This window comes from Leucopleurus acutus, assembly GCF_964270905.1.
Source record: "Leucopleurus acutus genome assembly, chromosome: 13".
Taxonomy (NCBI): Eukaryota; Metazoa; Chordata; class Mammalia; order Artiodactyla; family Delphinidae; genus Leucopleurus; species Leucopleurus acutus.
This window is the reverse complement of record NC_139155.1, coordinates 16,187,745-16,197,794: the sequence shown is the minus strand read 5'-3', so window position 1 is coordinate 16,197,794 and position 10,050 is coordinate 16,187,745. Positions and strand designations below refer to the sequence as shown.

Below are 10,050 nucleotides of genomic sequence, written 5' to 3'. Positions count from 1 at the left end.
GGGGCGGGCCCCGAGCCGGTGACCTGGACAATGATCTGAGAGGGGCCTGGGGCCGCGGCGGGCTGGAAAGAGGGAGGCGGGGCCGCCAGGAGATTCGGGGAGTTCAAGTCTTACCCTGGGAAGATGGTGTAGAAGCTTCCTAGGGTCTGGCCTTCAAAGTAGCAGCTGCAGCTCGGCTATTGGGGTATCGAGGGGCTGGGAACGCGCAGGCAGCTGAGCCTTAGGCTCCAGACACCCGGAACCCCACACACTCGCAGGCGCCCGCCGTGCCGGTAGAGGGGCGCTCTGGTCTAGGGCGTCGCTGTGTCTGGGACGCTGGCGATTCTCCGCTGCAGCACAGCTCCCCGAGGAGGATGCGCAGGAGGGAGCCCCAGCTCCTGCGCAGCCCTCTGCTTTCCCGCACCCTCCACATGCATCACGGCAGCCCCTCCAGAAGCCTCCTTCATACACACATCTTCCTCCCCGCCACCGCAGTCCTGAGCGCGCTTAACCAGAGTCAAACCAAAACAGGTAAATCTTTAATTCTCCTCCTCAATTCTTCGAAACTACTTGTACAGACAGTTCCTCAAACACTTTCTCCGCCTCCCCTTCCTCCCAGTCGGACTTTTCTGGAGTTGCCACGCCGCCCGGGAGCGGCCGAGGTCAGGCGCTTTGGGTACCTTGAGCTTGGAGGCTCCGGCGCCCGCCGGGGTGGCAGCAGCGTGGCCGCCTGTCCCCCTCCAGCAGCAAGGCCCGGGGTCCGTGGGAGTGTGGGTGTGGCCAGAAGGTCTCGGCTGGCCTGGGGGGTCAGCCCTCCGCGGTGAGTCGGGCGCAGATGCACATACTAGACCTAGGTCTTCAGGCGGCGCAGGGCAAGAGTGGCCGAGTCCGGGGGACCCAGGGAGAAGGCGTGAGCGCCTGCGGCTCGGGGTCGGCTCCTAGGACGGGCGTCTGGCCTGAATTGGTCCCCGGTGCCCTTAGAGGGCCTGCCACGGCTTCCCGATGGCCTGGATGTGCTCCTTGGCCTTCAGGCGCAGCGCCGCGATGCTGCTGTTGCGCGGGTCCGCCTCGTCCAGCGGGAACTTGTCCCCGAAGCCGGGCCCGCACGGGTAGGCGGGCGGCGGCGGCGGCGGCGGCGGCGGCGGCGGCGGCGGCCCGAGGGGCTGCAGGCCGGGCCCGAGGGGCGGGGAGTTCAAGAAGGGCGGAGGCGGCGGCGTGTAGCTGGCGGGCAGGCTCTGCGCCGGCGGCCCGAAGCCTGGCAGGCTCTGCAGCGCCGTGGCGCCCCCGCCCGGCAGCGGCGGCCCGAGCCACGACTCGAGCGGCAGGGCGCCCCCCGCAGGCCCGCCGCCTCCGCCGCCCGGGCCCGCCCCGAGGGGCGCCAGGGCCGCGGCGGGCGGGGAGCGGCTGAAGGAGAGCAGAGGCGAGTCCTGCAGCTTCATGGACGACACCTCCAGCTTCTCCTGCCGCCGCCACTTGGCCCGTCGGTTCTGGAACCACACCTGCGGAAGGCAGCACAGCGCCGTCGGGCTGCGGCGGGGGCAGAACTCTCCACCCCCGAGAAGGACAGGGGCTCGACAGTTTCACCTGCTCCTTTCATCCCCGCCGCCACCCCCCGCTCCCCACCCGCCTTATCCTTCTTGTCTGTCCCGTTTGCTCCAGTCTCCTCCCTCCTCCTCTCTCGCGCCGAGTCTCTTTGTCCCATCCCTGTCCTCCGTGGTGTTCCCACCCTTGTCCCTGTTTACCTCACCCTTAGCTGTGGTTGTATCTGTTTCCAACTCCTGGCACCGAGCAGGCAGAAAAAAAATGAAGTTAACCCTGGAATCGGACAGTGGGACTTGGGAAACCAGATCTCACCAAATTTCTGTGACCTGCTGGTTGGCGGTCCCTCCCGACCCTTCGCTTTAGACCCAGCTTCCTCCCTGTGTGGTACAGTGGCTGCGCTTTTGTCGCAGACTTTCTGTGCTTTACCCACATTTTGCCTGTTATAAACATATGTATAAACAAATACTCTAAGTACTGTAACTGGAAACACTGGCTGTTAAAATAGAGCTATTTCCACAAATTACTGATAGAACGAAGTGGGTTGATTTTATCCCAGGCATATTTAATATGCATATTACTGTTCGTGAGATTTTCATTTTTATTTCATCGATATCTGACTAATATTTCTGATATTTCCTAAAAATGGCTTTCAATGATTACAATAGTTCAAGTTTAATAATCTACTTTTACTCCGTGGAGTTAGTTTTGACGTTAGCCTAAGATAAATTCAATGAGTTCAAGTTTTTCTTTTTTTCTTTACATAGAGAAAGTCCACACCAAGAGTGAAGTCTGGTCTCTTAAGGCTGCAACTTCCATTACTGATTTGATAAAAGCACAAGAAAGGGTGTAATTAAGGTTTCACTATCAAGTTACCACCCTCAGGAACAGAACAGAGAGAACTGGTCTAGTTTAGTGGGGAATCTAGAAAGAATTTTGGCCAAACTGGGGGGGGGGGGCTTCAGTGTTAAATTTATGAAGGAAAGTGTGGGAATAATTACCACCTCAGAAGGGAGACAGCAGTTCTGAGTTAATTATAGAGAGAGGGGCCCTCATAGGAAAACTGAGAAAAAGCCATCCAGCACCTGAGCAGAGCAGGGCAACTGTCTGCAAGGCTGGGATTTGGGGGGCAGGGGGGGGGAGAGAGAAAGAACAAAAATGCAGGTACCCTGGGTCCCTTTCAATAAAAGATTCATCAGCATATCTGAGGCCCTGATTTTCCCAGAAACATTAGCTATATAGAGAAACACTGGCGCGGGTGAGGGCTTCCATCCCACTGCCTCTCCCTCCCCACCACCAACATCCCACTCCATCCTCCAAAGTATCAGCTATAGGCTTCAGATCCAGTATCCAGAGTCAGAGGGCTAAAACCTGGGATAGTCTGCTCTTCTGCTCTACTGCCGTCCTCAACACAGTGGGAGACTCTGCCTACCCTCCTCCCCCCCCACCCCCCCAAACCTGATTACATCATACCCATGTGTTAAGAACCCACCATATGCTGGGCCACTGTGCTGGCCCTGTGATCACAGAGGAGTCAGACACTGTTCTCAAGAAGCTCACATCTTAAACAAGAAGCAAACATCCCCAAACAAGTAGAGAGGGAGGAACGTGGGACAGAGGCATGAAGGGAGCCCTGTATTCTGGAGGGGCACTGGAGGGCTTTGCCCTTTCCTCTTTCTTCCTCTTTCACTTGTTTTCTTTCCCTCTTCCTACCCCATCCTTCCTCCCTGAAAAGCAGATGCTAAAATGTCCGCACCTTCAATGAAATCCTTGCAGCTCTACTGCCCCAAATTAGGAGAAATTGAACTGTCCTTGCCAGTTAATCCTGAGTCACATTAGGGAACTATTTTTTAAAACCATGACATTTACTCATTACTTTAACCCCTTAAACTAAACAGAAAAGACAAAAGGCAGGAGCCTGTCCGCTTTTACTTTTAAGACAAGGCTAAAAGCCCCAAACATCTGAGTATCCTCACTTCCTGGAAATCTAATTCATTAGACACACACAAATATCCCATCTTAGTTCCACTGCCTTTCAGATGTGGTGAAATTTGTTCCGAATGTCTCCCTTTCAGGCCTCTGTAAACTCTCCCAATTTGGAAATTCTCCCGGATTTTTCACAGATGACTAGCAAATATTTAAGGCTTTCAAATATTTTAATGATCAGGGATTAAAGATAATTCAGCTTTAATTAAAGCGAAAACCCCTTTAAATAAAAAAGAAAAGGCCTCTGCAGCAGTGGGAAGTTTGGCTGGATGTGCACCCGAGAAGCAAAAGTCAGTTTCTTAAACAAATCCACCGAAAGTTTCAACTGCGAGGCGCCAGGCTCTCGTTAAGAAGATAGGGTTTTCGTTTTCAAGAAGGTGAGCGCCGTAACTGACTATGGTGGCATTTGGGGCCGCAATCCGGTTACCCTCGAGCCGCTGTCTACATTCCCTCTCCACTCAGTGCTTCCCGCCCCCCGCCCCGGTCCTGGACGCTGTCGCCTCTTCAGCTTGCCAGCCATTCCCAGTTCCTCTCTTTTAGCTTAGAACGAGGGAGACCCCAAAGGGGAGATGCTACTACAAATTGGAACAGACTGTCCAAGGGACGGGGCATGGGGCGCATGGAAAATCTGTGACGCTCCTGTGGGGCTCTGGGCGAACCAAGCGCAGGAAGGCCCGTGGGAAAAGTGCCATAATAAATGCGTGGACGCCCGGGGATTCAAGGGAGCTTTGGCTGCAGCTTGAGCTTCCGGCCCTCCCGTGGGCCCATCTGGGCGCTTTACCTGGACCCGGACCTCGGGTAAGTTGACCTTGCCGGCCAGCTCCTCGCGACTGTACACGTCGGGGTAGTGGGACTTCTCGAACGCGCGCTCCAGCTCGTGCAGCTGGTATGTGGTGAAGGTCGTGCGGTTCCGTCGATGCTTCTTCTTGGGCTGCTCCTCCTCTGACAGCTTCGAGTCGCTGGGGGCTGGGGGTCCGACAGGCAGCCCAGGGCTCGGCCGCGCGTCCCCTGTCTCCTTGGGGCAGTAGGGGCGAGGGGCTGGGACGACGAGACCCCGCACGGTCAGAGACACTCCTCGGAGTATCCGAAGGCCACCCCGCCTACCCATGCGGGCTCCGAGGTGGCCCAGGGAGGTCGGGGGTCAGGGCTGCGAGGGTCCCCTTAACTTTCCCTGAACGCAAGTTGGAAGCTCCTGCTACGCATATAGCCCCCACCCCTGCGCCCAGATGCCTTAATAAAAGTTAAGGCAGGGCTCTCTCCTCTTGCAGAGCTCCTAAGTCTGGGAGCCCTAAAGGTCTCGGAGCAGCCGGGGTGCGTACTCACCTTCGTACTCGGGAGCCGGTGCCGGGGCGGGCGGCGTGGAGGGCTCGGCGCCTCCTGCAGGCGCCTTGGGGCAGGAGGTCCGCGCGCCCGGCCTCCTATCCCGCTCTTTCGCACCCCGGGCGACCCGCTCCTCCGGGAAGGAACCGAGGATCCCGTCGTCCTTGGTAAATCCCAGGATGGCTTCGATGCTATGCAGCCGCGAGGTGCTTCCGCCCGGGCTGCGGAGCAGGTGGCCGGCGAGCGAGAAGCTGCCGTCGGCCATGGCTGGGGCGCAGCCGGGCAGGTGCATGGGGAGCGCCGGGACGCCGGAGGGCGCGGCCCGCGCTCTCCGCAGCGCCGCCTGCTTGGAAGACCGAGAGCGAGAGGCTGGAAGTCGGCCCCTCCCGGGTGCGGTCGCCCAACCCGAGGGGTCCTGACTCAAGGTCAAGCTCCGCGGGCGATGCGGGCCCCGGCCGCGCGCGCTAGAGGAGGGCGAGCGCTCGGCCCGCGGCCGCCTAGGTCCCGGCGGGAGTCGGAGTTTCAACTCCCGGCGGCTGGGTCTCCGGGAGCTGCAGGCTCCAAGCCGGGTCGCCCCGGCTCCTCCCCTCTCGCCCGGTACCCAGCCTCTTCCCTGGTCCCTCCCCCCGCAGCGGGGCGGGTCCTTCCCTCGCCCAGCCTCAGGGTCCTCGCCCACCCACCCCGGGCTGGGCCGGCGCTCCGAACCTTCCACCTCCCACCTCTCGATCAGCTCCGAACACTGCTGAGACCGCTGGGGCATGTTTGACGGGCCCAGGGACCCGGGTCCGAGGGCCCGCTCCCCGCAGTCCTGCCTCAGTGGGGCCGACGCCCTCGGTCCCACCTCCCCCTCGGGCTTGCCTCCCTCCTTCGGCTCCTCTCCCTCGGCCCAGGCTCGCCTTCTGCCCCGAGGCGCGCTTCCTGCGCCGGGCTGAGCGCCAGGGGCGACCCTTGGAAACACCGAGAGCAGGCTCCCCGGCTTTCTGGCTCTGGAAGTCAGTCCACGCTTCTTCCCAGTTTGAATTTTCCCCTCTTTCTTCCTCTTTTTAGCCCCACCGGCAATCCTCTTTCGGCTCCGTAGTCCGAAGCCTCGGACTTCGGGTTTATTTTGTTTGTCTATTTAACTACTCCTCCCTGCCCCCTCGGACTTGCGCGCCCGCAGGCCCCCTGACTCCGGCGCCCGCCCCCGGAGACGGTGGGACCATCTGTGCTCGCAGGCCTGGCGACTTCAAGGGTCCCACGGCCCAGCAGGAGGCTGGAAGGCGCCGAATCGGACACGCTGCCGGGCTCAAGCCGGTGGGAGACCCGCTAGGGGTTGTCACCCTCGCAGACTATTTGTCCTGAGGGAACCCTCCCTGCAAACCATCTTCCGGGCCAAGGAGATAACCCAACCTCAGGCTGAGGGGGCAAGGACCTTCGTCAGGGTGCAAGGCCTCGCGCTTCTCTGGGGGCTATAGGCACAATCCGCTGGCAAAGGGGACCCCGCGAGGCTTCCGAGGCCCAGAGTGACTCATAGGCCAAGTGGGAAGCTGATTTGTGCGGGCGGATGGTTTTGTTTTGTTTCTTCACATCCCCCCCAGTGCTGTGAACAGCACTGCAAACGCCGGCTCTTCTCAAAGCTGATGCCGGACCCGAGGCAGCCCCTGCCCTCACTGAAATGTTGGCGGAAAATGTGAACCAAAATGCTTTCCTAATAAAATCTGCAGGACCCAGAGATTCTTTTTCTTTTGTTTCCTGGTTTTATTGAGATACTGCACTGTATAAGTTTAAGGTGTGCCGCCTGATGATTTGACACATATACACACATAAATGATGACCACAGTAAGTTTAGTTAACATCCATCATCTCATGGAGATACCAAACAGAGATTTTATAAATCTCCTTTGCAGAGGCCCTCTGATCTCCACGCAGGGGCGTCTCCCCTTCCCCCCACCCCTGCCTCTACAACGTTGGTTGACTTCATTTCGCATTGAGACAAGCAGTTCATGGGTCCCTTCTGAGGGTCGGACACTGATGTGGGCCTTGTCAACATCACAAAAGAAAAGAGAGGCTGGGGCCACAGGCCTTACGGAGTTTAACGTCCAGCCTGAGGGACAAGACAAAGGAAACCAAAGAAAAACCTGTATCTTAGGGTCCTCCACCTTTAAATGAATGTTAGAAGGACATTTAAAAGGACATGTAATATGTTAAGGATCTTTAAATGGAAATGGTTATTTCTCCGTGATGGGCACATGGGAGGGGTTCAGTACACCAATTTCTCTATTTTTAATAAAACTGTAAAAAGGTGTATTAAAACAGCAAACGTGAGTTTACAGTAGGTAGAATTAAGCTGCTGATTCAAGTGAGAAATTATTTTTCAAGTAAAAGCTAAATTAATGAAAATCAATACACACTACAGGTTTTGTGTATCACTTTACGGTATTCAGCACATTCTTCATGCCATCCTAGCCTCACAACCCCACTGTGAGGTGAGCAGGACAAATATATTTGTCCCCATTTTACAGAAGAGAAAACTGAGGCTCAAAGTGATACAGCTCTTAAGTGGAAGGGACAGGACTGGAACTCAGAGTGGCCAACTCCTTGTCCAGTGCTCTCTGGCTGCCCCTCATTTGTAATTCTTACGGCAGAGTGTGATATTTTTGAACAGAATCAAAACACATCTTAGTCTGCAGTCCGTCTTTAATCCTTCCTGGAGACTGGATCCTGCACGTAAGAGGCTGAGGAAGAGGCAGCTTAGTTTCCCAAAGAAACGCAGTCAGAGCTTGTAGACAGTGGCCTTTGGGCGCTGGTGTCCAGGACGACAGGACAAACCCTCTGGAGGTTCCCGCCCCAGTGCAGGGGAAGCCTGCCACTTGGCCTCTTTTCGCATTTTCTAGGCTGTCAAAGGCACTCTCCCCCAAAACGATCTGGTGGCACCCCACAAGGTCCCACGAACCAGTTACAAAGACCAGGTGGTTGAGATGCTGCCGCCTTGGTGACCAGAGGGCAGCCATAGGGATAATTAATTGGTATTTGCTGTTTCCCCTCTGAGTATGCTTTTTATGTAAACTCCCCCAATATTAAACTGATCTCTATAATCACTGCTAAACAAAGCTCCTGCCCACACGCTAAGGGGCTTATGGCCTTGTTTTCCAAAGTTAATTCCCTCTGGAACTGCCCAGCTCTCCCTAATAGGTCCAGGTGAGGTTAGCTTTTATTTACTGTTTATTTCAGAGTCTCAGGAGAAAAGCAGCAAAGACTTCAACAGCCACTGGCGAGGGACCACGGGGGAAACAGGGCAAAGCAGGACAAGGGGAGGTTGGGACTTCTTTTGTACGTGACATAAAGAGCTAGTCAATACTATTGTGGGCACAGTGGAGGGTACTCCAAGCAATCAGCCGGGGGTCATTGTTAGGGGCTAATCTACATGTGTATTTCCCAAGAACTCGATTAGGGAAGATGAATGGATTCGTCCATGTCCTTAATTCTTCTAGCCCAAAGCTGCATTTTTCCAGCAGTTACGCCAGCTCCTACCCAACCCAGCTTCGGCAAAAGCAAGGAGCCTGGCTTCTGAACTCCACCTCTGTTTAATTCATTAATTCATTAGGTGGATCAAAGAAAACTCCCTCCTCACAGCTGCCAACACACGGGCTGAACTTTAGGCAGCTACAGCCCCTTTCAACTTGGCATGGTTTGGAGAAACATTTCCAGAAGTAAGGAAAATGAGAGTGGTTGAGGCTTGCAGGGATGTTGAAGAAGGGGAGGCCCAGTTTGATGTGGGGTAGACAATCTAGAATGACAACTGGATTGGGGAGATTTTGAGGAGAAAGGGGCTAGGGACTGGCTAGCACGAAGAAAACAAAGTCTAAACATAACCCGCCATCAAGGTGGCTCTTTTATCTTGGATGTATACAGGAGGTCCCTTTTCTAGAAGCATTCTAGGCGGACTGCTTCACCCACAGCACTCTTGAGAAAATGGGCATATATGGAGTGAATTTTCTGTACCCTGGGTGGGCAGGGGGCATACTCACAAGTGAGCTCATGGCATTTGAGTCTAGTAATTTCACCTTGAAGCAATGTTTTAGGTTTGGGCGAGAAAAGTGTCTATTGGAGGACTTATGGGTTATCACTCCATAAAGTGTATAAAACCAACTCGATGTCTGCATGGAGACTATCCTCTTAGTAGATGTATTTTAATCCTGGAATAACTCCATCTGTCTCATACCACACTGGAGGACCATCTCCTCCCACAAGCTGATACACGTTCATTCGGCCAAAGCAACTTAACTTTAGTTGTAACCAAAGCAAAACTCAACTCGTGCAATCATTAAACACACACACACACTGAAGTTCAACAAATTCAGCTGTCAAGAGTTAAGCAAAATATATGTATATATAAGAACAGTTATTATTTATTGAATTCTAACAATATGCCAGTGGGCACTCTTCCAAGTCCTTTATGTAGATTACCTAATTAGTTCTCACAATAACCCTGTGAGGTAGACACGATTATTATCTCCACTTTACAGATAAGGAGTCTGAGACTCAGAGAGGATAAGTCACTCACCTAAGGTTGTACAGCTGGTTTCAGGTGGAGCCAGGACTTGAACCCCGGTGTTTTTTCAGGAATATCCATCTAATCACTGCGTATACCACCTCCCAATACGGTGGGTGTATATACATATTCAGTTGATTCTCCTGTGGCTACATGAGAACTAGCAGATAGAGTAAAAAAAATTAGGAGTCAAAGGGCACAGGAATAATGTGGTTCAGAGTTTGAGGGAGGTGGGAGTGAAAAAGGTGTGATGTGCAGCCAATAATTTATTTGGTCAATTATAATGATGCCAGATATGCTTAAAAAATAAGTATACCATTCAACTTCCCAAGGCTGCCTTATAAAGTTTAAGGAATTCTCTCTCTGTTCCCAGAGTTCCAATTCACTCTTAGGGTTTTGTGAACAATATATGTTTAAGCATTTACCATGTGTCATTTATTTTGTCCTTCTTTGATTCAATGTATTCTCCTCTATACTCTACTGTTTTTTAAAATTAATTAATTAATTTGGTTGCACCGGATCTTAGTTGCGGCTTGAGGGCTCCTTAGTTGCAGCTCAAGGGCTCCTTATTTGTGGCTCAAGGCCTCCTTAGTTGTGGCACACGGGCCCCTCAGTTGTGGCATGCAAACTCTTAGTGGCATACATGTGGGATCTAGTTCCCTGACCAGGGATGGAACCCGGGCCACCTGCATTGG

At 54.1% G+C, this 10,050-nt stretch overlaps 1 protein-coding gene across 1 annotated transcript; it reads right to left on the bottom strand.

The window, feature by feature from the left end:
* Positions 1-956: 956 nt before the first annotated feature.
* RAX (retina and anterior neural fold homeobox) lies at positions 957-5,116 on the bottom strand (the record flags this gene model as incomplete). The annotated part of the gene is made up of 3 exons (XM_082852625.1): positions 957-1,478; positions 4,286-4,542; positions 4,828-5,116. 3 exons carry the CDS (start codon positions 5,114-5,116, stop codon positions 957-959), a joined length of 1,068 nt encoding a protein of 355 aa, XP_082708751.1.
* Positions 5,117-10,050: the final 4,934 nt, after the last annotated feature.